We start from the raw sequence: 26,975 nt of genomic DNA on the forward strand, positions 1-26,975 counted from the left end.
TTTCGGGACGGGTCTACTATGAGGAAAGGCTCTGTGGAATTAAATAAGCAGATGGAGAAATGTTGCTGTGGTGGTAGTATGAAGTATACTCTCTGCTTCCCCAGTGCATTTTTGAGTGAAACTACTGTACACGTACATCACCTTAAGGAGAGAATGAAAGAGAGGAAGAGAGACTAAAGGCTAATCCATCGCGCAAAATAAAAGTGTCACGTGGCAAAAAATTGCCACGGCACGTGTCGGGAGTGTACAGTAGGATGAAGTATGAACCTGGCTTCAGACAGATGGGACTGTGATGTTACTGTATGTACTGTAGGATGCACTGGAGCAGGGGACGTGCACACATACAGTAGACATTAAAGGGGGCTCCGCGGCCCCTGCGCTTTTAGCCGTCTGTAAAAAAATAAACTGCCCTCTCCAGACCACGAATGCAGCATTTTACTACACGGTGGAAGAAATGCGAATGCCACTCCTTTCTATGCCATTATACCGGAAGGCAGCATTCAGGAGAATAGCTTTCTTTCCCCCCCGATGTCTCCTCAACTTGGAACGCACCATAGCTGATCTACAAGCTCTCAACGCGCTGTGCGCTGCGACGCGTTGTGAGCTTGTAGATCAGCTATTTTTGTTCAAAAGTGCCCCCTTACTGAGATACCAGCCCCTGCCCCTCCCTAGCACTCTCTGTAAAGTCCCTGCACTGGAGGTTGAGTGGTCAATGAAACTAGTGTGTCACAATTGTAATCCATTGCTTTGACTTCTCTAGACAAGGGACTAAAACTTCTAAGTAATGGCCGACGGAAAAATAAATCAGTTTTTTCCAACGTCGAACCACAATCCCCCACGGGGAAAACGTGCCGCCCCCTATTCTCTGAAACGTTAATGTACGCCCCCCCCCCCCCCCCCCTGGATCCGGTGGTCCCTGATAAATGAAAGCACGTTCCTCGGTGGGTTTCTGGCAATTTGGATGTAATGCTGCAGCCTTCATAACACTTGCACTTGGGAGAAGACCAGATAATGGCCTCCTGCATCGATATAGCACTCATCTGACTGAAAGGACGCCGCTTCAAATATTGCTGCCGTCGGACCAAAAACCCATTGCTTATGTTGTTATTTTTACAATCATTTTTGATAAAATAAAGTAGATTTTCACCAATGGCAGTAGCCAATATTTATCTGTTGTTGATAAGCATCAACGGTTAATGTTAGGACCCTCTCGAGAACGGTTATTCCTAAATAAAGAATTTCAATATATATGATGGTGTATTGGTTATCTGCAGACTACCAAGCTGGCACAAAAGGGGAACTAATAATACAAAACAATAAATAAACAAATATCCCGTAGCGGACAACAATATCCAATATCAGTGCATCACTTTTTTTTTAACGTAGTGAAGATAACTGCTCTACAAGCGTGGGTCACTGTGAGCTTGTGATAACAATGAATTTATTTATATAGCACTTTTAGCTTTGTGGATCTGCTATTTTCAATACTTTTGTGCAACACTCGTTGACATAAAAAGTTTAAATAAGTGTTTATAGTACAATGATTGATTGATCACTATAGGCATTTAACTACAGCTCGTTTTATTTATTTGAAAAAAGGTTATTGCAATATCTATACATATCCAAACTGTACATAAACAAGCAAAACTACATTTAGTGGTTAAACAAACCCTATTCTGATTTCCCATAGATTCACACGTTACTTGGCATTTCGCTGCTGTCAGACATAAAACCTCATATCTGCAACATTCCACTTTTCATGTCCTTATTTGAAAATGAACGTCCTACTTCTACTCTAAAATCCGCACACCAATTGGAAGGTCTGAGGAAGGGCTGCGGCCCGAAACGTTACCATTCAGTAAAAGATATTTTGGGAGCATAAATTGGTGTGCAGATCTTTTATTTCTTCTTTATGACTTTATTTTGATCCAGCACCCCAGCCTATAAGGTATAGAGGTGTGTGTCCTTTTTGTGACTGTTTGTTCAGCCTCCTCTACTACTTCTACTACAGTCAATGTCACACAACGGTAGCAAAAATAGCTGATATACGTACAGTATGCATCTGCCATCTTTGAACATTATTTTCAAGTGAAATTGAAAAGCGGTTAAGTTGTCATACAAGGTTTCCACTCGACAGCGACGGTTGCACATTCAACAACCTGAAGTAACAACGAAAATAAATGACAGAGGGGTAATTAACACAAACAAAGGACAAAAAGGACTGTAAGGACTTGGAGCGTGTGTGTGTGTGTGTGTGTGTGTAGTCGAGATCCGCACTGTCCATGTTTTTAGGTGGGTTGGGACAGTGGTTGAACGCATTGTTGCCAAGTCTGCTTATTATAAACAACTTCTGGTCTAGTTTTCTGTATAGTCGTTTGTTTGTGAATATTTTTGTATCTAAAGTGTAATTACTTATGTGGGCTTTGCTCCCTTATGTTATTTTCGAACCCGGTGGCTCTAAAACCTTTTCATGTCGTTTAATTAAAAAGGGACCAAGATTAGTGTTAAAAAAAAGAAGAAAAAATAAAACGTCAATATATTGTTGTGTATAATAATTGTATAATTCTACATTTTCCCAGTTGTAAAATAATCACATTTTCTCTCTTTTGTGTTTTTTTCTTTCTTTTTTTAAAAAAACAGGCTGTGGAAAGAAGGCAATAACTTGGAACACAACGCAAATATTTATCTGGAATTAAACCTAGATATTACTATAACTTTGTAATGCTATATTAACTGCGCGCGCGTGCGTGCGTGTGCGTGCGTGTGGGTGTGTGTGTCTGTGTGTGTGTGTGTGTGTGTGTGTGTGAATCATGCAGCCTTAGTGGGGTTGTCTGTTTCTCTCCCTAGGTCCGGCCCCGCTGGCTGAGTGGTGGTGCAGCGTGTGTTGCAGATCTGGTAGCAGGTCTGTCCGTCTCCTGCTGTGTACGCAGAGAGACACAGGCTGAGCCACGGACGCTTTGCTACCGAAAGACAGAGAGAGAGAGAGACACATGGAGGACAATTAAAATAATGTTTCAACTCCACCTGCATCGGTGTAGGGTTAGAAATGAACAGGTGATGTATAGTACCGCAACTACCGCATACTAGACCAGTGGTTCACACATGTTTTAGATGGAGACCTGAAAGAGTCATTTGAGTCCCCCCCCCCCCCTCCCGCCAGCAGCAGAACTAGTGAAATTATCGACAAGCTTAACCCCTTTAGACCATTCTGAGAATGCGTTAAAAATCCTTTTGAAGGCAATCCATTTTCTGAAAAACCTCAGTCAGTGGTGCTCAATATTTCATGTCAATTGGCCACCGACCCCCCATCTGTAATTCCAGGCGGAACCTCTCAGAAGCAAAGATTTTTTTTTGTTAAAAACGTTCACTCTGAAAGAATATTATATTAAAAGATTTGCACCACATTTTCATTTTTCAAGATAAAAAAAATAATAGCATACCTACAAGCTACCGAGTGCCGCGCTATGAGCTTTCAATAGCTAAAGTATGACAACGTGCTTAAAGTGAAAATGAAAAATAAGTTTTTCACACTTTTAGACCATATCTGTGGTCATCATAGGGGCATACCTAACAATGGCTGCCAAAGAAAATTGGCAAATTCTCATTTGTGTGTGTTTTTATACCAAAAGTCCATAAGAATATTTGTTTAATTACTTCCTGAAAACGAAAACGTGCTGCGTGATGACGTGTCTATAAAAGCCAATAAAAATGAAGCTCACCGGTTTGATTCCCATTGCTTCTTTGTTCTCCTCCACAGCTGGTTTTTAATCTCATTAAAGATGACATCCAAACAGTGTATTACTCGTTTTAAACGTAACCATCACACTAAAATATGTATATATAGGTTGTGTTACTGTAGGTTAGAAATAATCCGCTGGCTTTTCCCCCACGTCTCCGTCACTTTGTTTACAAACGTGCAGGAACTCACGGACTTGCACCGTTTCTCTACGAGGGGTGGACCAGTGGACCACCAGGGGTCCAAATGGACTCTTATGGGTCCATAAACTCTGAGATGGTTAAACTAGTTATTCTAATTGGCAGCCTATATTATAATATAGTCTTGCATAGACCCAGACGACTATTACACAATCTCCTGAATGCTATATATAGTCTGGAACGACACCTCCCGGAAGCCAAGAACCGAAGCTGTCTCTCCACCAGGCCGAAGGCCAGGGGGGAGTACAGTATGTTTTGCACCCTGTCCGTGTGTCCGTCTGTCGCTATGCACCATCTCTATAGTCATGTCGGTCAACTAAGACGAAAATTGTCTCTACACAGCACAGGGCCTTAACTTGTGATCCTCCATCAGGTTGCTCGGTTTCTTTCCCCTGCAATGAATTCACGTTCCACGAACGGCTGGAAGCTAATCGTGACTCCTTGCCCGCTAATGGGAGAGAGAGAGAACTTGCTGCTGTTTGTCAATATGCTTCATTAGCGACGGCACAGATTTACGTGAGGTTACACATTCTGTCCTTGGGACCGCTGCACTTCTCTTCTGGCCTGTGATGAAGAAAGGAGCGTCTTTCTATTACAGCCCTGCCATCAATAGCAATTCAACACCACCATAGGGGATGTCGAGAGGCTGAAATGAGATTCTCCAAGACAATAGCTCAATCATAATAAACTCATGCCAGAATGTCAGACGGTGATGTCAGTCTTTAAGCCAATTAGAGCCTGAACCATGACAGATTTTGTGATGAGAATGCCAATCCCCGATTTTGACGGGCTTGCCCATATTTTGTCAGAGAACGTGATTGAAACGTTGATTAAAGTTTCTATTTGAGAACATGTAACTAAGCTTTTACTTGTGTCCGGCTGGTAGAGCTCTCAGCTTCGGACCATAAGGTCATGGGTTCGATCCCAGGCACTGCCAACTCAGCGTATGATTGAGTATAGTGAGGCTTTGGGTGTGCCAAGTCGTACGATAAGCACTGGGAGCTGATGTCAGCCGTTAGATGTGGTACTCAAACCTCAGCATTCCGTCTCCCAGAGGTCTAGGGCAGCGGTACCCAAACGTTATTTGGCCATGCACCCCCTGTTACCTCCTGACCTTTAGCTGACGCACCCCGCAGCGCCAAGTCTCGAAGTATTTGGCCAACAATTATAAATGTTTTAATATGTTTTATGGCAAATAAGAGAGACATGCAGCTGTTGTATACTCCCGCAGCTGCTCTATACGTCTCCTTACAACAGTGGTTTACCGGATTTTGCCATTTGTGCTACAGCATAAAACCACCATTACCCTTTTCATATGGGGCACTAGAAGGTGTTCGCGCACCACAAGGGGTGCACGCACCACAGTTTGGGAACCACGGGTCTGGGGCATTGTAGCGGGGATAAACTCCCGCGTTCTCAGCCGATACAATAAGCCTCTCCCACCTGCTTACTTATAACTTTTAATTGAATCACTTATGCCATCATTTCTTTTTAACTTCTGAAAATGTTATCCTATAATGACGTGCCCAAATAGGCATGCCAGGTTGAAAACAGTTGGCACACATCTGCTGATACTGTACTGACGTGAAATAATTACCAAATAATCGGCCCGTTCTATCCTTTCAGTCTCCTGTTGCTGTATCAATATCCCATTCCGGGCTGCAGTACGGAACACTTTGTCCGCTCGCGAATCGATAAAGTTTTAATTGCCTCTTTAAAACGTCCACACAGAGTTATCTAGATAATACAACTGGATTACAATACAACAACTGGATAACCTTGATGGCTGCCCAATAACCCACAGACCAACAGTCAGAAATGTAGGAATCATTTTTGACTCATCCCTGTCCTTTGTACCCCACAGTAAAAGCCTTTTTCCATCTGCGCAACCTGCGCATTGGGGGGACTGCCATTGGATTGGACTGCCATTGGATTCGTTTTTTTTTTCATGTCATATGAAAGCAGGGAATCATCATAGCTTCAAATTGACATATTGGTTGTTCAGTTTGACCCACCGGTTTTGGAGATGTGACTTATAGAGTAATGTCTTGCAGAAAACAGTGGGTTGAGAAAACAGTCTTGAAAAGGTTCACTTCTGTGGTCTCTAACATTACACCTAGCTACGTGTTTAAGCATTTATTTCATATTTGCTATATTGTCGATTTCAGCTCCGACACTTATTTCAGACATGCTCTAGTATGTGAAGAGTCTGCCTGTGATATTAACAGGCTCTCAGTCAAATCTGGTCACAAATGGCCTTGGACTAGTCCAAAAACCATTCAAGAGACCATGACTAAAACTAAAATCAAAATGTTCTGCCAAAAACAACACTGCTTCAAGGTGCTCCTTCTGAGTTCTGACCTTTAAAGCTCTTGCTCCACCATACAGTACATGTCCAGCTGAATAAAAGCATAAATCCCCCCCGACGACCTCTACGCTCCCAAGATGCTGGAAAACTCACAGCCACATAGCACAATAAAATAACAAGCAGCTAGAGATGCCAACTCGCTAGACATTTTCGAGTGATGCAACCACTCCAAGGAACAGCAATGTCCATGTTCACCTATGTGTCTGTGTGTTCACCAATGAGCACGAGTATGACTATTAGTGCCAGTAGGGGCGCTGTTGTGCCAGAAACAGAGAGAGAGAGAGTGCTGCACTGTTGCCTGCTAATGAGAGAGAGAGAGAGAGAGAGAGAGAGAGGGGGGGGGGGGGGGGGGGGGGTTGCACCACTCAGTTCACACGGGTGTGTTTTTTAATCTAGACTTAAAACCCATCTTTTTTCTCTGCATTATGGTTCCCCCTATAGTTTCAATGAAACCACCATGTTCTCCCTGCTCTGCTCTGTGGTTTTAAAACCCTATGTTGCATTTTCTGAATGTATTTTTACACCTACAGTACCTGTTGATGATTTATAGCCGTGTCCTATCCTATGGTACCTGTGTGTTGTTGGCACATTTCATTATGCTTTACTGTGTTTCCTTTGCTATCGTGTTTTTTGCTGTGTATTGTTGCAAAGTGCACAGAGATCCCTTGGGGTGATGTTGCACTATTAAAACATTCAGACCAGTCTGAAGTGAGTGAGTGTACCGTTACTGTACTGTACTGTACTGTACTGTACTGTACTGTACTGTACTGTACTGTACTGTACTGTACTGTACTGTACTGTCTCTCCTCCCTGGCCTCTGTCTGTGTGTTAGACTGCACAACAAAGGTTCACTTCACCTCACCATATCTTGGTGCACACGCAGATCCGACACATCAAAGTGCGCTGCTCCCGTGCTTGCGGTTATGGTTGGGTTAGGGATTGAGGTTTCGGGTCAATAGTATGTCGGAACTAAAGCCTGTAGCCACCATATCTGTGTACTTGGGAAACATGGCAACCAATCATGACATTATGCTGCACAGCTGCTACTGCTGTAGGTATAGTATGCTGCTTTAACCACTTCAGGTTTATACTAGCGTAATGCATACTACAAATTGATGTCCTTCTCATTCCGAGCTTCGGAAGGGCGGTCCCAGGACTCTGAACACGTGCTGTGTGTCTGAAGATGAAGATAATGCTGACACTCCGAAACGTATAGTTCCGAAAGGAAAGCCTGTTTGCGCGTTAACCTCAACCCCTGGATTTTGCAACCTTCTCATCAACAAGCAAACAAAAATATCCCCACTCTCCATCCTCATGTTAGCAGTCATCCTCTCCGTGTCAAATATCTCAGGCTATTTGAAGCCAATCTCCTGCAGACGGAGATTCCGTCTGTAGCCATCTACGAGTAATGGGCCTATTCCCTGCGGCCATGAATATTTTCATGAGGTACCTGTCACTTCCTGTAATGTCATCTGGTAAATCTCCCAGACACCAAATAAACAGAACATTGATATTTGTATGCCTATAGAATCCCCTGTATTTTTCTTCAAGAGTTTCATTCCAGAAGGTGTGAAGAAGACGCTCGACAAGGCCTGGATGCACTGCAGTGGATTCTAACCTTTCTTTTCGAAGGAATATCTTAAGTCTAGAATGTTTTGTGGACTTACCCGTGCCCGTGTCCTCTCCGGGCGGGCAGAGTGCATCCATGGTCTTCTGGACGATGTTCTGCTGCTCCTGGCTGAAGGCCACCTCCTCCGCCGACACGCTGAAGAACAGCTCCTGCATGGTTGGCGACACCAGGAGAAACAAGCCAAACCAGGTCCATGAAAACAAGCCCACAAGAAGCGACGGTATAGGCCACATGACTGAGCGTCGGATACTTACAGTATTTGAAAATGGACGTTCGCGTTGTAATCTCTTAGATCAGCTATTTTCAAAATGAAATCTTGACAACACACATCTTGTATTGACCAGAAACAATTTTTAGATTTGTGAACAAAATACATATCAAATATATTAAATTGCCTGCCAATGACGTAGAATATGTCCTTTTTTCCAATGGATAATCCTGCCAAACCTATATGTGACAGGTGCCAGCTGAAAGTGCCTCAACTCGCCAGAATGAAATGGTCTAAATGGTCAAAATAAAACCGTTTTTTTTTTTATGTGATTTTCTTTTTTTTTCATATTAAGACAGTTTGAATGTTGAAGAAGGTTTTTATTCCAACAGATTGTTCATTTGGGCAAATTAAACGTATACATTTATATGTCAAAGTAGGCTTGTTTTTTAACAATGTTTTGGGGCCGGAGAAGCGCAGTTCTGAGATTTGCATGTTGTTTTCGATTGGTCCTGAGATCTCTTTGTTCTGAGGTTTCACGCTCTGGTCACTGCCCATTAGCGTGCTTGTGTGTTTATAAACACAGAATTATTCTACATGGCTATAGTATGGAGGAGCTTTTGGGTTATACTTTACAGGAAAATAAACAAAACCACGTAGCTACACGCTCAAATACGCTTCCCAGCCTGGAGAATAGACTTCCACCATCACACAACAACAGGCTAAAAGCTAGCTAGCCTAGTTAGCTAGCTGTCTGTGTGTCGTGTGTTAACAGAGGGACATTGTCTTAACTGCTGAGATGTTGTCATAAGCATCTAAACACATGTTTTCACTCCTAAAATGTATAAAACTAATAATACATGTGAAACGTTGCCCGTTAGTGCTATATTGCTTCATCCATGGAAGAGTGTTGCTGCTTATTCTTGTTCTTTTCCTCCAGCCGCAAAGAGCCAAAATAACTCGTCTTTTCTTTAAATCATAACTCGCTCATTTTTTGCTCATTTAAAAAAATTCAAAATACTATATAAACTACGAAATTCGGGCTTTCATTTTGTATATAGATCGTTTGTGTAGGCCGTCTCTACGAAACGGTATCAAGTGAAAAGGAAATGTCGTTTTGTGTAAAAGATCGTCAAATATATGGCCGTTAGTACTGTTAATTCAACATCCGGTGAGGGGAGGATACGGATTGTGTATGGAAATCAGCGCATACATTGGGTGGGCTTTAGACCGGATGTAAGCCACATCCACTAAATGTACACTAAATAGAAATAGTAGACCTGCATAAAATGGTGTGGCCTACTGCAGCTATTTACAACCAGGTAGTGTATAAGTGAAATTGAACACTTAAATTAGTATTTAATACTTGAATACTTATACTTAGTATTTAATACTTAGTACTTTCAAAAGGGTTTATTGGGGCACCTTACAAATTGCATTGTTTGTTTAAACATGTCAGTGTTTCTATATTGCACTGTTGACAGCTAAAACGTTCTAAGGTGGTCATTGTGGGTGGAGTTAAGTACCTCAACCTTGCAACTCCCTCTGTATAGAAACACATGTGGAAGGCACCGGCATGTGGTCGTAAAACTCCTTTCACCGCGAGAGATCTTGAATGGGCTCCAACTATGGATCGCAGCGAAGATGAATATTACTATTTAACAGCGAGTAAAAATACATTGATGTCAATTACGGCATTAGATTTCGACCACATAAGGCAATTCATGTTCTGTATTCATTTCTGACTTCAGCATGCCTCTCGTTTGGAATATTAACGCTTCTAGAGAGACTTTAGCGTGACCAGCGCACGGTAAGAATGGAACATTATGTCTCCTGGTTTTGGGGGGGGGAACGGAAGGCGGGGCATTTCAGTATTTTCCCATGAAGGACCTTTGCATCATGACTTGAAGTTAACAGCTTAATTTCCGTCTTTAAATCCTCCACTAAGTGTAATAAGCACTACTACCCAAATAAGCACTACAACTTGAGAAACAATCCTCCCATAACAAACACAACCACCAACATTTACAAGCAACTTTACATAAAAACAGGCCCAAAGTCGCTTAATAAGCAGACATGGCAACACATGTCAGGCTTAACCCATTCTGAACGGGAACCCATTTTGGCGTTCGCATCATGTTATGCTTTAGCTATTCGAAAAATAGCAGATCTACAAGCTCGTAGCGCGCCACCGAGTGGTGCGCTCCGAGCTTGTAGGTCAGCTATTTTTGAAAAAACGACTGACATTTTTAGAATCTGATCTCAGGTCAGAATGGGTTAATCAGACCAGTGTGTGTCCAGTGGAAACCTCGTATGAATCTGATCTCAGGTCAGAATGGGTTAACACGCTGGCACACAAGAGCAAGGACCTCACGGAGGTCTAATGGTCTATTTATCCGTCTCTGGCCTGCATGAAGAGTCAACAGTCATCAGTACGTGTTAGTCGGCCCCTTCTTCAGGGCTTGATATTTGCACTGAATCTCAATTAGGGGTGGGATTACCGTCCACTCCCCAAGTCAAACACTGGCATATTCACACGGCACGGCTTAACCCATTTTGGCGGCGGGAACCCCTTTTGGTGTTAGCATCATGTTATACTTAAGCTATTGAAAAATAGCAGATCTACAAGCTCATATCTACGAGCTTGTAGGTCTGCTATTTTTGAAAAATCGACATAGAAACATAGCTTTTTCAGAAAACTGTCAGGTTGTAGAAGACATTTTTAGAATGTGATCTCAGGTCAGAATGGGTTAAAAGGAGCACTTCACCCATTTTTAAGCCACACTAATGCTCATTATAAGATGTCACCATGTCTATTTTGTCTGTGAACAGTCCAGAAACCTGCCTTTTTTTGTTCACATTAACTGCCAGGTATTCATTCATTCATTCATCTGCCACTGCCAGTGTTTTCCAGTGAAGACCTTTATTTTGAAGGCCCGCGGAACCCGATACGTGAACCGTAAAACGTAAACAAACGCTGTGTGTTGAGTGACGAAAGATCGTACTTTCAACCGTAAAATAAATGTAACCGCAGATTCTTTTTTTTCCCCCCGCAGAAGCACAGAAAAAAACTAAACGACCGATGGCACTGGAGATACAGATTCTGTGACTACTACTTGAAAGGTATAAGGGGAAGAAGACAAAATCGCTGGCAGTTGGCAAGTTCATGCTTTCCACAAGATTGATCGCATATTTTGGCAGGTCACCAATTTCACCGTATAACCCTGTAGGCATTATGGAGGAGGGCAAACTGTTTGAGCCGGACTCAACCTTTTGACTCTGACCTGCCCTCTGTAGTGGATTTACTGTTCCATTTTGACCTGAGATCAGATTCTAAAAAAATGTCTTCTACATCCCGACAGTTTTCTGAAAAAGCTATGTTTCAAAAATAGCAGACCTACAAGCTCGTAGCGCGCCACTCGGTGGCGCGCTATGAGCTTGTAGATCTGCTATTTTTCATAATGCATGTGTAACTTACAGCGTCTCTGAAGAGCAGGGCCTCCAGTGTGTCCGTGTCATCCTGCAGCACCAGCTTCATGACCAGGACGTACCGCAGCAGCTGCACCCCGATCGCTGCACGGAGAACAAGGAGGAACAGAACCATTAAAACCTTTAAACTCCGGTGATTTAACACCATTTAGACCCGACACAAGATTCCCATGTTTCTATGTGTCAGTGGTACTCAAAGGACTCCATGTCAAGGACCGCCAGAATTATATGTGTAATTGGCCTTCGACCCCCACCTGAAAATATGTTGTTCCAGTGACCCCCCCCCCCCCCCCCCCCATGAAGCAAAGCTTTGAGTTAAAATGTTCGCTGTGAAAGAATATTATATTCAAAGATTTGCGCCACATTTTCACGATAAAATAAATAAAATAGCAGACCTACAAGCCCAAAAGGGGTTCCCGCCCCAAAATGGGTTAACCGAGGATAGGATATACGTAGGGGAGGGGAGAGTAGAGGAAAGCAAAGGAGAGGAGAGGGGAGGAGATGAGAGGAGATGGGAGGGAGGAGAGGAGATGAGAGAAGATGAGATGGGAGGAGAGGAGAGGAGATGGGAGGGAGGAGAGGAGAGCAAAGGAGAGGAGAGGGGAGGAGATGAGAGAAGACGAGTTGGGAGGACAGGAGAGGAGATGGGAGGAGAGCAGAGATGAGGGTAGACCAGAGGAGATGAATATTTTACAACCAACCAAGTGCTGAAACAGGAAAAAAAATCAGAGTTCCTCTCTGTGATTTTGTGAAAGGCAAAGCGTTTTGACACACAATGTCGATGTCCATTTTTCAGAGTCCGAGGCCATCGATTACCTATTAATAATAGGTTTTAAAAATGTGTATACCAAAATAGAACATAAAAAAAAAAAAAAAAACACAGAACTACAAGCACACAACTTGCTTCGAACACGTTGAACATATTCTCCAATAACTATAAAAATCGGCACACACAAGCTTCATGGAGGCCAACACATGCTCCTTCCGAAGTATTAGTGTCACCCACACATGTCTGATTCACTGGACCAGTTCTATACAACACCTTTCCAAAAAATTACAAAATCATGGAAAAGTTGGTTTATTTCCATAATTCCACTCAAAAAGTTTAACGTACATAGATTATAGATTCAGTGCACACACACACAACGTAAATGATTTCAAGTATTTATTTGTTTATCTTTACACAATTTTGGCTTCCAGCTCACGAAACCCGCCAAGCCGTAGGCTCACCCCACAGCCCCCAAGGATGCACACGGAACGATACAGACTCTCTTTCATGCCAACTGCTATCAGACTATACAATGTGAATGCATAAAAACTGCCTCCCCCCCCACATGGCATTATGGTCCTTGGTTGTCCTGGTCTTGTGTGATTATGTCCATTTGTGTCTGTGTTGTGTTCTTCTGTCTGTCCAGTATAGTTTTAGCTTTTTATGTGTCACATTATGCTGTTGTTAACGCTTCAATTTCCCCTCTGGGATTAATAAAGTATATCTCATCTCATCTATCTCCAAACAGAATTTAAAATAATTTGAATACTGTGTAGAAATCACCATTTACTCGAAAGCAGAGTTTACCAACACCTGCACCGCAAATCATGACTGACTCTGCTTTCTTAAATCCAAGGTCATCGCAAACAGTCTACCAGAATGTTTTAGAGGATGATTCCTTCTGCTGAGGATCAACTGATTTTGGTCTCACTTTAAGCACTTTAAGGCTCCTCCCATGATATTCTAATTCTTTGGAAGGTGCTGTATAGATAGAGGTCTGGCTCTATAGTCTTCTGTACAGCTGAGCTGCTCGGCCTTAAAGACCCAGCAAGGCCAGAGCGGGAGGATCAGGCGTTAACGCCAAAGCCAGCGTGGGGCTCACAGAGCGGAGCAGCCCGGAGGGTTTCTTTAGCCACAACAAGCAGCCGACGGGTGAGGAGAGGAGAGAGGAGAGGAGAGGAGAGGAGAGCGCTGGGCTGAGACGCTGCAGCAGAACAGAACAGAGTAAATGCCAAAGCGAAGCCGACAGGGTAAGAAGCAGGAGAGCGTTTCAAAACGGCATGGAAGTGGCCTAAGCAGGATCAAAGTAACAGGATCAGACGGAGAGGAGATGAGCAGCACATAAATCATCAGAGAGTGACCACGCACACGCGCGACATGTTGCGCGTGTGCGTGTCCGAGTGTGTGTGTGTGTGTGTCTGTGAGAGAATGCACGTCGACTGCTTATGGAGGAGGCAGGTTAACTGCAGTGTAAACAGCAAAATGCCAAGACAACTGAGGTCACGGCGACACACGTGCATGCACATGCAAGCATGCACAGTTGCACACAGACACTCGCAGACAGACGCACTGATCAAAATGGAAGGAAAAGGGACGGACAGATCCAACATTGCCACGCTTACAAGCAGTGGTTCTTCAAGTGGGGTTCTGGTATAATTTTGCAGCAAAATGAGTTAATATCCATCCACACAATCGTATGGGGGCCCCTGGCGCCAAAACAGTTTCAGGTGGGTGACTCCCACATTAATGTGGGAGTCATTGACATGAAAAGACCCATGCATGACCACAGGATTGCTATTTTCGGCAAAGAGATCTGGTGTATATGTGGGGGAGACACTACGGGGGGGGGGGATAACCCTTCCAACCAACCCCATGTTGCCGTTATCAGAATTCATTTTATATTGTACGTCATTTCCATTTCACGTGAAATGTTACGGTTTTTCTTTATCTTTACGAATAGAGAGTTTAATTTGTGCAAACCATTATTATGCACAATTATGCACTTAACCCATTTTGGGCTGGAACCCCTTTTGGTGTTAGCATTATGTTATGCTTTAGCTATTGAAAAATAGCAGATCTACAAGCTCATAGCGCACCACCGAGTGGCGCGCTACGAGCTTGTGGGTCTGCTATTTTTTGAAAAATCGTGAAACCTTTTTTAACTCAAACCTTTGCCTCTGGGGCAGTCCCTGGAACAACATATTTTCAGATGGGTGGCCGGAGGCATATTATTACATATCATTTTTGGGGTCCTTGACATGAAATATTGAGCACCACGGATATATAGAAACATGAGGTTTTTCAGGATAAAAAAAGACATTTCCTCAACAACAATGTTCAGCAATGATATCCAACGAAGCGTATATACAGCACCTGCAGCAACAGACTTCTCATTAATAACTTCCACATCTTCAAAGGGATCTGGATCAGTCATCTTCACTTCAGAACACTGCTTGCATCTGAAATGCACACATAGAAATCACTTACAGTGAGGACTGGAGTACTGCCCATTACACCCACAATGTATGAATAATTGTGCTTAAAAGTTAAAAAGCGCTTCAAGGTAATTTCAAATTTATTCAAGCATGATTTAATAATCTATAAGATTATTAAATCATATTCTCAAATCAGCAGAGGAGAGTATAACTCATGCATACCACGCACACAGCTAGAGATGAGACTACTGATTGATAATTGATTGCTTTATATTTTAGTAATTGAATAATACGTTTAGTATAACGTGAAGAATTCTAGGTGTTTTTTTAACAACTTCACCAATATGTGAATGCTCGTCTTAGTTCCATATTATACCAAAATAAGTTACGTTTTGTCTGCTGGGTACAGTATTAGGCACTTTCAATATGTCTGTTTGTCATTCATTTAGGGCTTGTGAACTTGCACTCAGCCCTCATTTTGTATGTTACTGTACTGTCATTTTATAATGCACAATAATTGTGCATTATAATGAGTAAAATTTAGTTTGAATTTGATTCGTCATATTTTGTAAGTTGTAACTGAAGCTGAATAAACATGATGGGCAACATGGCATTTCAGCATACCTCTAGTCAAATCAAAAGGGATTATTTATTTCACTCCACTACAAATAAAACAAATGTATGATAGAAAATCTTTAATAGTATGTAAGCGTGGATGCCAGTGTTGCGTGCAAGCTCAGGGCATGATGTCGATGATGTCGGAGGTGTGCACAGCTAATGAAGTCACAACAGGCGAATGGGAATTGAAAAATGAAAACGTTGCACCAAAGTGAAATATCACTTGAGAAATGATTTAGCGCCAGAAGTGTTTAACTAATGCATGTCAAACTGGGGCTCCTTGAAATTAAATGGGTTGAGAATCTCTGCTAGAGTCGTAAAAAACGTCTCTTATGGGGGTCCCTGGCGTTATCTCTTCAAATGGGGGCCCGTGGGCTAATTAGTGTCAATTTAGGGGTCCTTGACATGAAAACGTTTGGGAACCAGTGCCACTGCTCTATAGTCTTAATGGAACGGAACAGAGTTTCAACTCGACAGATATATTAGTGTGAACGTTCCCCCGGTGTAATTCAAGTGGATAAAATACTGACCCATAGTATCGCCTCCTCCGCTTCCTTCCGTGGAACAGGAACGGAGCAGAGAGGTCCAACAGCGCCATGTGTCCTTCCAGTGACCTGATGGGGACAATGTGTCGGGGGCCGTCTTCCGTGTGACATATCCGACGTGTCTCCGACAGCGTCGACCCTACAACAGTCGGGAGTGTGAAGTTAACCTTCATTTGAATAAAGCATGTTTCTGTTGGGAGGAATAATCGATAGTAAGAAAGAAAGTAATCGTTTGGGTGAACAATCCCTTTAACCCATTTTGGGCGGGAACCCCTTTTGGTGTCAGCATTATGTTATGCTTTAGCTATTGAAAAATAGCAGATCTACAAGCTCATAGCGCGGCACCAAGAGCCACGCTATGAGCTTGTTTTTTTTTATTTTATCGAAGAACGACTGACACAGAAACATAGCTTTTCCAGAAAACTGTCAGGATGTAGAAAATGGGTTAAGTATCATCCACACGCTGGGGCAACCAGTGACCTTTTAATTATCTGATGGCTTCTCTACCCATTCAGCTATGGCCGCCCCCGTTTACTCTAATTAGTTGGGTGCATTCAACCAAAGTTGTTGGAAAATAAATTAAGTAGAGCACGCCGAAGCAACCTTTTTATAGCCTGAACCATCAGGTTTTCGCTGTTGGGTAAAAAAGTTAAATAAATCAAATTGGAGCCCCTGGTGGGCAATGCACCCAGGAAGATATTGAAGCAGACATTTGGAACGTATACCAGACTTATCTCGCTCAAGTACTGTAGGTTAGAAAAATCAAGAAGCAGGTTTTCTTTTCCAACACAAAAGGATGAAATGTGTGACCTTCTGGCTTGGAGAAGGGCTCTCTAACCTGGCAGGCAGGCAGCCACTGATAAACAGAATGTCACCGAACAGACAAATGACACGAAAATGCAAAAAAAAAAGAAGAAGAAAACAGCTCAAGGGTAAAATTGCAGTGTGCAGTGGTTCTCAACCCTTTCTGCATTAAAAAGTGTGATGCATTACAGTACAGTATATTTGGGGTAGTTATGGACAGGTGCTGTGAGTTTAACCCATTCTGACCTGAGATCAGATTCATACGAGGTTTCCACTGGACACACACACTGGTCTGATTAACCCATTCTGACCTGAGATCAGATTCTAAAAATGTCAGTGGTTCTTCGATTTTTCAAAAATAGCAGATCTACAAGCTCGTAGTCGTCGTCGTTTTCAATAGCTAAAGCATGACATGATGCTAACACCAAAATGGGTGCCCGTTCAGAATGGGTTAAACCAATGATGCATTACTAGTAGCATTTGGTTTGTTATGGACAGTGTGCTGCGCGGATGTCAATCCCAAACCCACGGTCTGGCTGAAGTAAACGTCTACCGAATGTCTGCCTATTTCATGCTTACTGCGTCTCCTTTCCTCTCAACCGGCGAGAGAAAGAGAGAGAGAGAGACAGAGAGAGAGAGAGAGAGAGAGCTGTTCCATATTAACAATAGCTGATGAATTTTCATTCTACTTTTGGCAGCCTTATTTCACCTAACAGTGTGTATGTTGTCTTGCCTCTCTCCAACAAGCACACAAACAGAGGCCAGATGCACATACTGTATATAATAGGGTTGTAACCCTAATGTGTTCAAATACAATGTCCATCTATTTGCCACAGAATCACTGCGTTTACTTATTTATATCCATAATAATAAATATTCCCCTTAAAAAACCTGCCCTATCCACACGTTCCACACATATTTAATGTATTTTCTAAATAGTTACTGTATCGATTTAAAATCATTGAATCGTATCGTATCGCCAGAAGGAACCAATATTTTCCATGTATCAAATCGTCAACCATGTATTGTGGATACTGTATTGTATCGCTGTTCAAATGTATCGTCACACCCCTAGTAGATGGCATTATTGTGAGTAGTGTGCATGATACACAATTCATTCATGATAGCCTTTTACTCCCCAAGATGCTTATAATGCTGTCAAAGGCTTTAATTCAAATAGACTGCTTTCCCAAAACACATCCCGTTCTGCCATCGACCACAGATAAAGCAAGATCTATATGCAACACGCAGCCAAGCACAAAATGACTTGTCTTAGTTCTACTGGAGCTCTTCTCCACTAGTCCCGACTCCATACATTAATTTCGTTTTTATTAGGCCTGCTGCCTGAATAGTCGACTAATCAAGTCCGATTCGGCTGTCAGATCATGCAAATATTTGTTTTGTATGATTTGACTACCAGTCGACCATATAGGCAACATTCAGATTCGTATCAGATTCGACCGCATACATTCTTAGTCGGGGACAGGCCTAGTTTTTAATATGTTGACGAAATTGTCAGTAGGCTATATTTTTAGTCGAGGGGAATGGACACTGCTTAGCCCATTTTGGGCAGGAACCCCTTTTGGAGTTAGCATCATGTTATGCTTTAGCTATTGAAAAATAGCAGATCTACAAGCTCATAGCACGCCACTGAGTGGCGCGCTACGAGCTTGTAGGTCTGCTATTTAAAAAAAATCGAAGAACCACTGACATGGAAACATAGCTTTTTCAGAAAACTGTCATTTTCAAAAAGAAATTTTTAGGTCAGGTCAGAATGGGTTAACTTACCCATCATGAAGACGAGAGCCTTGGCTTCACTAAAGACCCGTCGGGGCATGTAAACGGCCATGGGCACCACCGAGTACGAGCCAGGGATATATCTGACGGGCAGAAGTTCTCCGTCCACAGACGACTGGGCCCACTTCTCCTCACAGGGACCACAGTCCTTCATGGCCGCTGAGAAGAAGCCGGACACCGTGTTGTCGTCTGGAATGTCCTGCCTGAGGTTGAAACAGGGACAGAGGAGAAGTTCACCCAAAGAATGACTTATTTTCTATCAATGACACACTTGTTTCCTATATAACTGTGATTTTGTATATCCTTTCTGTAATGTCCACGCCCTACAATCTGGTGATGTCATCAATTAGTAATTCTCAGCACCTGAGCTGTATTGTTTTGTGAGCTCTTTAAGAGCAAGTTCTTTGTCTGTGAAAATCATATAGCACTGACGAAGGTCTTGGGACCGAAACGTTTGCTTTTTGATTGCACCATGAGCACAGAGCACCATGAGAGCATGATAAAATACAATAAAATATATTTTTCTAAGTCTCAGTCTAAGGATTTTTACTTATTTTTCTATACGGTGAGCGAGTCTTTTCCCGTCAAAGTTTCCCTTATGTTTTTGAGACCACCGCTACTATAGTAAAGTTTGAAAATAATGACGAAGAAAGGCGCAACAGTTTTCTCAGTGCTTCACTATCACACCCCATGAAGCCTTGATTTAATGGATATTGTTTTGTTTTTGTCGCATTCCTGAGTTAATAATTCGATGAACGGATGGCTGCCTAACGTCCCCTACCGGATAGACTCAAAACAATCTCCATGGATTCAAGGCTGTGTAATTGATAGAGAATAATTCATATGTTGTTATATCAGTGGTGCTCAAAACCTTTTCATGTCAAGGACGCCCGAAATTGTATGCATTTGGCTGCAAACCCCAATCTGAAAATATTCTGTTCCAGGGACCCCAAACACAATGATTTGAGTTATGTTCACAAAATAAATCTTGCATGCGCGCACACGCACACACACACACACACACACACACACACACACACACACACCGCAGAACCAAAGTGATGCGCTATGTAACAAAGCTGTAGCATAATGTTAAATAATAAATATGCAACGATGAAGTCCCTTTGACAAGACAATGATGAATGAAGCAATACAATCTCAAGTCATTGCAAGTACATTTTCACGCCGTACTAAAAGTAAAGTTAAACATGTCCCCACCCAAAACATACTTTTTCTACGCTAGGTATATCGTTTAGAGAGATGAGCCGAAAACCAAGCTTGTTTTCGGTCTAAAAAGAATTATCCGAGATATTAGCGTTCTAAAATCTGCGTCCCCATAGACAGCATAAGACCAGCGGAGGGATTTTTTTCAACGGACTGCTACCGGAGTGCTATATGAACGCATACAGGACACAATTGATCACCGTAATGCATTTATATTAAAATAGGCATCCAAAGGCGATCTCGGTGCCTGTGGCCTTTGGAAAACAGGCGCCAAAAGGCGATTTTGGTGCAGGTGAGTTAACTATCTCTTTACCTTTCGTCAGAAAAGGCACAAATTAAATCCGAAATGTGGATGGCAGAAGATCCACCAAGGACAGCAATCCTAGAGTCCGACTAATTTCAACTGCTTTGCACTGTGAATATATTTCCAATCCCATAGTTGGAGCGGTGGGGCGTTGCTATAGGAACCGGCCCAATGTTAAAGGCTTCCGTAGGCATCAATCAACCATTATATAGACGGAGTACACGTTGGGGTACACATGACCTGGGATATGACGCCACCTAGCGTCGACGTCCGTACATATACGTACCTGGGGGGGGAAAAAAGAGTTACAGGTTTTGGCTGTCAATTAATTCCATAATATATTTATTTATTCATTCTTAAACTTCCCGTTTAATCTTGAGAGACAGACTTCTTCCGAACACACTAGTATTCTTCCACTCCCCCCCCCCCCCCCCCCCCCCCCAGAATTTCACAACCTGATACAATAAATCGCGTCACATTGTGAGCTTGTAGATTGGCTGTTTTCAACATTTTAAAAGGTTTTAAATTGTATTTAATTATTTTGTAACGGTAAAGTAATGGTTTTGGACATACAAGTGATGGCTTATAGTAGAGGACAGAGTACAGCAACGTGCCTCATGGTTTTCAAGACACTCAAGGAACCAGTGCCCATGTACCTGTCAGACTACATGAAAAGAGTGAGAAAAGCCCACCAAAGGGAGCTCCACTGATCTCATCCCCCCCCCTAGATTCAACACTTTACCAACTGCAAAACCGCCATTTAAAGAGCAACCTGCCTACAATTTACAACTGGACCTCGACTTCTAGCTTGCCAAAATAAATGACCCCCCCCACCCCCACTGTTGGTTCTGTAAATATACGATGTCTTGTATAGTATTGTTTGTCTTGATGAATTGAATACACACACACAGGACCACAATGGAAACGACTAAGCTTTTTGTGTTCTCCTTTTAGCATTATTGGGATGCACCTGGTCGCGGATGCAACGCCAGTGACAGAGAACTCTGGAGGACCCCAATACCCTGGAAAGGGTGTAAGGCATAAGTAAGTAGGTTTTAACTTATTGCATGTAATATTATTTCAACAATATTGTATTGAAAATATATTTTTAATTGTTGTTTTTAATTGATGAAATGTTCTATCATATTTTTTTAAAGGGGCTTAGGATCTACTAGGATCGCTGTCCTTGGTGATCCTCAGCCATCCAAAGTTCGGATGTCATTTGTGACTTTGTACCACATCGCTCCCGACATGTAAACGTTTCTGGCGAGAGGTAAACGGCGTGCGCTAATGCTAATGATAGCAAATGGTTGCAGCGAGTGTGTGCCGGGAGGAAACAGATCCTGTTAAAGTGGACGCAGGTGGTGGCACAGCTTAACTACATTTATGCTAACAGCTAGCAGCAAAACAAAAGAGTTAAGAAAATGGTCCCCGACCCACGGTTCGGGAAACAGTGGTCTCACGTACATGGTTTTACACTTGTCACAGAAGAGTTTGAGTGACTGGTAGAGTCTGGTAGGCTGGTAGGACCGCAGTGGGACGCGGACATGGAAGACCCCAGACGGTTGGCGTTGCTTCACCTGAGCCAGAGTCATCTGTTCCACCGTGTGGCTGCAGGTTGTCACTGCAAGACAAAACACCAGTCAAACACGTACTGCACACAGGGCAGCTGGGCAATTCTCCCCTCCAGCAAGCATCATTGAACCAATAACCAACTTTGAACACCAGCATCCATATTCTGGGGACATTAGCAAAAATTAGCATATAAATGCTATTTTGGGCAATGGTATCTGGTGTATTAGGAAGAAAACGGCCCACCCACCTGACCACTTAACAGTTAAGTGGTCAAATAGATGCATGGGCCAGACTTTTCAGAGCATGTTTCTTCTTCGAGATCTGTTCTTACTTAGATCAATGGAACGAACATAGTATATAGCAGGGCTATTCAACTGGCGGCCCGCGGGCCAGATCCGGCCCGCCAAGCAATTTGGACCGGCCCGCGGAAGATTTCCAAAAAAAATGATTTTTTTAAAAAATATTATAATTATTAAAAAAATATTTTTTTAAATATATAATTATAATCATTACATATTTACTTATTATACCGGAATGGTCGGAACAACCATAGTACGTTCGCCATTTGTACACAGACATAATAATCATAATTCTATATATCCGACATTCACACCAGCAAAGCGCTGGTAAAATAGCATGTTAAACATCTTCTGGGAAGGTAGGTGGCGCCGTGCAGGCGGTATGCAGTGCCATGCACCCAAACGACAGAAGAAAAAGAACGCTCTGAGCTCTCCTTCCTGCACGTGAAATCAAAAGAAAACAAACATTGCATCCCACCCGGCTTGCTCCCACTGTGTGGTGTGTAGTGCTGTGTAACCATGTCGCTATCGAAATTGAAAAAAAGAAAAGTTGATTCAGAAAATCGCCAGTTTAATATCGAGTGGACCGAGAAATATGCGTACATTGAAACTCCCGAGGGCAAACCAATGTGTTTGCTTTGCAACCAAATAAATGCTGTTGCAAAGGAATATAACCTGCGGAGGCACTTCAACACTACTCATCATGACACGTTTGATAAAAACTATCCACCAGGTTCAGATTTGCGCAAAGAAAGGATTAAAAAGCTGTCTGAAAGCTACGAAAAAACACGGCGTAACTTCACTCGGGCCTGCACAGTACAGGAGAAAGCAACTGCAGCATCTCTCCGTGTGGCATGGATCCTTGGCAAAAAGAAAAAACCATTCACAGATGCTGAGATGATAAAAGAATGCATACTGGCCGCTGTTGAGGAGGTGGTAACGGAGGATAAAGTGAGAGAGCAAGTGATGTCATCTATCAAGTCAATACCCATGTCAGATACAACAACAGCGAGAAGGATAGATGTTTTAGCCACAGACGTTTTTGAAACTCTTTTGGGTCAATTGAGGAAAGCTGCTGTAATATCGCTGGCTGTGGACGAGTCCACAGATAACTCCGACATAGCTCAACTGTGTTTATTTGTGCGTTTTTTCGATGGTGACGTTTTCAGAGAGGACATCCTGGGACTAATACCTCTGGAAGGACAGACAACCGGTGAAATTGTGTTCAACAAGATTGTTGCTTTTTTCAAAGACAACAAGCTTAATTTGGAGCAAGTTAACATGCTGGTTACAGACGGTGCTCCATCTATGGCGGGGAGGATCAAAGGCCTGGCTGCACGACTGCGTGCCATCGCACCGATGATGAAATCACTCCACTGCTTGATCCACCAGAGCGTTCTGTGCGCCCGACTCAGTGGTGAGTTGAAAGACACAATGGACTCCGTTATGGCCATGATTAACTTTGTCAGAGCGACGTCCAGTCTTCAACACAGACTGTTTCGTCAACTACTTGAGGATATGTCAGCTGATCATAGTGATTTACTGTTACATAATGACGTTCGGTGGTTAAGCAAGGGAAATGCGCTCAAGAGAGTATGTGACCTCAGGAATGAAATTATAACGTTTCTCCGTGACTCCAAGCAGAAGAAAGCCAACACGTTTCTGTCGCTAATGTTGGATGATGGATCTGTGTCCAATATGTGCTTTTTAAGCGACATATTTCATCATTTGAATCAACTTAATCTGGGACTGCAGGGTAGAAATAAAACAGTTGTTGATATTGTTGAAAATCTAACTGCATTTCAAACGAAACTAGTTCTTTTCTCATCTGATCTCACTGACAGAATGCTCCACTTTCCCACACTTTGTAACTTTATCAAGTCATCAACGAGTAAAGTCAAGCCAAAAGTCACTCAATTAATGACAGATTTCATTGATAAATTGAGGGAAAACTTTGCAAGTCGATTTGATGAATTTGACATGCCCAGAGAATTGATGCATTTTGTGAGCAACCCATTTGCCAATGTAGCTGCTATTTCCACAAAAGGACAAGAGTTCCTTGCATCACTTCACATTGATGAAGGTCTCCTGCAACTTGAAATAATTGACATGCAAGCATCATCTGCTCTGAAGCAGGCACTTGAGAATGAATCCACCACAACATTTTGGATAAAGTGTATTCATGTCAACACATTCCCCAACATAAAAACGCTGACAATATCTGTGCTAACAATGTTTGGCTCAACATACACCTGTGAATCCAGTTTCTCTCACATGAATGCCATTAAAACAAGCAACCGTGCCTCCTTGACAAATGAGCATTTGCATCACTGTTTGCGGGTAGCCCTCACTTCCTATGAACCCTCTTTCTCTGCCATTGCCCAGTCAAAGAAGTGCAATCTCTCTCATTAGATGTGTGTATGTAGGCTAGGCCTGTCTGCCCCCCCACCCCCCCTGATGTTTGAGAGTTAAGTGGACAATAAGTGCTAATAAGATGCTGTGAATTGCTGTTATTGCACAGAAATGAAGCACTTTTTCATAAGCTCAGCTGCACTATAAATGTTTTTGTTCAAGTGTTAATGTTAGAATGTTCAGATGCACATCATGCACTTGTTTTTCTTTTCTTTTTTATATATTGAAATGTTGAAGAGATGTTGCAGTTGTTGCACAGTCATAAATGAAGCACTTTTTGCAGGAGATGTTGCAGATGTGGCACATAAATGAAGCACTTTTTTTTGAAAAGTATACTACTTTTGCAATGTAGTTAAATAAAAGTTGTGAAAATGTGGTTGCGTGTTGTGTCAAGTGTACATATATTCATAGCACGGGGAGGCGCCGTGGCAGTCCGGCCCCTGGCCCCTTGGGTTTCTGACAATGTGGCCCCCTGAACAATTTAGTTGAATAGCCCTGGTATATAGTATATACTTTGAGTTCCCGTTTCTTTTCAACTCATTTTCCCTGCCCACAGTTCAGGAATGGCTGGTCTAGGTGGTGCAGGAAATAAGGCCATTCAGCAGTTGAATCATTTATTGCATAGACATCAAAAGAATATAGATGCCTCATTGGTTGTTGCAGTTGGTTGGAGCGACCCGTCTCCAATGGGAGGAGGAGGAGGAAGTCAAGCGGAAGTGCTGAAGGCACGCTGCGTCGCTGCCACTCAAGTGGCGACTGGCCAATCACAGCGAGTCATTTCCCGGGACTTCCGTTTACAGGGCCAAAGCAAGTGCCGCTGGGAAAGAGGGAGACGCGCCTCTGATTGGCCTACCAAAGGTCCCCTTCCGTTACGTACCTGGAAGCTTGGCTAGCTTCCGCTATGCTTCGCAAAAGGAATCTCGGGCTTCCCTCCATGTTGCCTTCCCTCGGGATACAGACTGGAAGAGGCGACTGGAAGAGGCGTTGTCTACCTGTATATGTCTATGGTTTATTGTATGACTTCATACCTGATTCTACTCCTACTGGATCAGCATCTGAATCTGACGCTACACCCACTGGATCAGCATCTGAAAAAGCAACATGTTACATAGTGTTAATACATTATGGATATACACAGATACAGTAATAGATTAATCCTTAAACAAGGTTCAAGGTCTTTATTAATGTCCCAGAAGGGCAATTAGGTTACAGCAAAAGTAGTGGTTTAAACATACAAACAATACAAAGAATACAGGACAACAACAGACATGAGACACCATAGCATAAACAGAGGTCTGGGCGCATCTAGTGCAGGTATAGAATCAAAGATAAGAAATAAGAAATAAGAAAGGCTACATCAGAAGAAAGTGCTAGGATATAAAGTGCCGGCATAAAGTGCTTGTTTCAGCATATCATCACCACATTACATGTTACTGGCAGCGTTGACTGCATGAATCGAAGCAGGGACAAATAAAAGGAGTGCTTATATCTGTTGTTTTTTACAACGGGGGCACCCAGACGACGGCCAGATGGCAACAGCCTGTACTCTGAGACGAGTGGGTGGGCATTATCCTGCCGAATGGCCTTGGCCTTCAACTATTTTACCGTTACTCATTCCTGTTCTAATTCCTCATCTAATTCTTTCTGAGTACAATATTGGCCAATAAACTAACATTGTAAAGGTCTCACATTCAAAAACAGATATTTTTGCAATGCTCTGGAAGCCTCTCCGATTAAATTAAATGTATATTGATGATATAAGTATCCTTGCATTTGTTTTTAGGGAGTTAAGCTGAGTTTATCATTGTTGACTTCCTTGAATATTGGTGGCGGGCAGATTTATGTGTTCAAACACTTTTGAACCTCATCCCAACATTAATACAACATGAGAAAGAAAAGGAAAAATCACGAGAATGTAATTGTTTAGCCTTTAATTAACAACCTGTTGCCTCATGTGTTCAAAAAAAAGACAATAGAAGAGTTGAGACGGATAACCATTTAAGTCTGCATAATCTATTCTGAACCCTCCCCAAAAAGTCCCATCTGTCCTGACGCCATACAATCATTATGGACTTAAATGGTTCTTCATAAATAGAGGTGTGTTACTTACCGATAGATTCCGGAGGGGTGCCCCAGACCTCTGCCAGTGTCGAGTCACTTAATTCAGATTCATCATCGTCTGGGAAAGAGTCCAATACTCTACACACATCACATGAAGTTATTAGTGCAGCCGCGGAAAACTAGAGGCACGGAAATTAAGGCCCTACCTGGGCCCTCATCAAACCCTGTACACTCAAGACACTGCCCCCACTGCCACCCTTAGATCTCCATATATGGAGCTGACCTGTTCTGACATTCCATATGTTGATCTGACCTAATCAAACCCTGTACTCTCAAGAAACCCATTATGGCCAGTACAGAATTCATTCCATATGTTGATCTGACCCCCATGCCAAAGCGCCAGCGCTCGCCCAACAGTCTGCCTTCACCCGAAGGGCGAGAAGACCTCACCCTTCTCACCCTCAAGCGTTTTACTAATAAAATGAACGGTTTTGGACATAC

The 26,975-nt window shown here is 42.7% G+C and overlaps 1 protein-coding gene across 1 annotated transcript in view; it reads right to left on the bottom strand.

The window, feature by feature from the left end:
- Nucleotides 1-1,691: 1,691 nt before the first annotated feature.
- Nucleotides 1,692-26,975, bottom strand: part of pot1 (protection of telomeres 1 homolog) — a 70,461-nt gene continuing 45,177 nt past the window's right edge. The window contains exons 11-19 of the mRNA XM_080762536.1: nucleotides 26,524-26,612; nucleotides 25,442-25,501; nucleotides 21,595-21,751; nucleotides 18,591-18,802; nucleotides 15,984-16,137; nucleotides 14,774-14,859; nucleotides 11,621-11,715; nucleotides 7,972-8,083; nucleotides 1,692-2,960 (exon numbers count right to left, since the gene is read on the bottom strand). Of these exons, the coding sequence (XP_080618662.1) occupies nucleotides 2,809-2,960; nucleotides 7,972-8,083; nucleotides 11,621-11,715; nucleotides 14,774-14,859; nucleotides 15,984-16,137; nucleotides 18,591-18,802; nucleotides 21,595-21,751; nucleotides 25,442-25,501; nucleotides 26,524-26,612 (1,117 nt within the window). The 3' untranslated portion in view covers nucleotides 1,692-2,808. The remainder of the gene's footprint in view (nucleotides 2,961-7,971; nucleotides 8,084-11,620; nucleotides 11,716-14,773; nucleotides 14,860-15,983; nucleotides 16,138-18,590; nucleotides 18,803-21,594; nucleotides 21,752-25,441; nucleotides 25,502-26,523; nucleotides 26,613-26,975) is intronic.

This window comes from Protomyctophum bolini (assembly GCF_963924005.1).
Source record: "Protomyctophum bolini genome assembly, chromosome: 4".
NCBI classification, from domain to species: Eukaryota; Metazoa; Chordata; class Actinopteri; order Myctophiformes; family Myctophidae; genus Protomyctophum; species Protomyctophum bolini.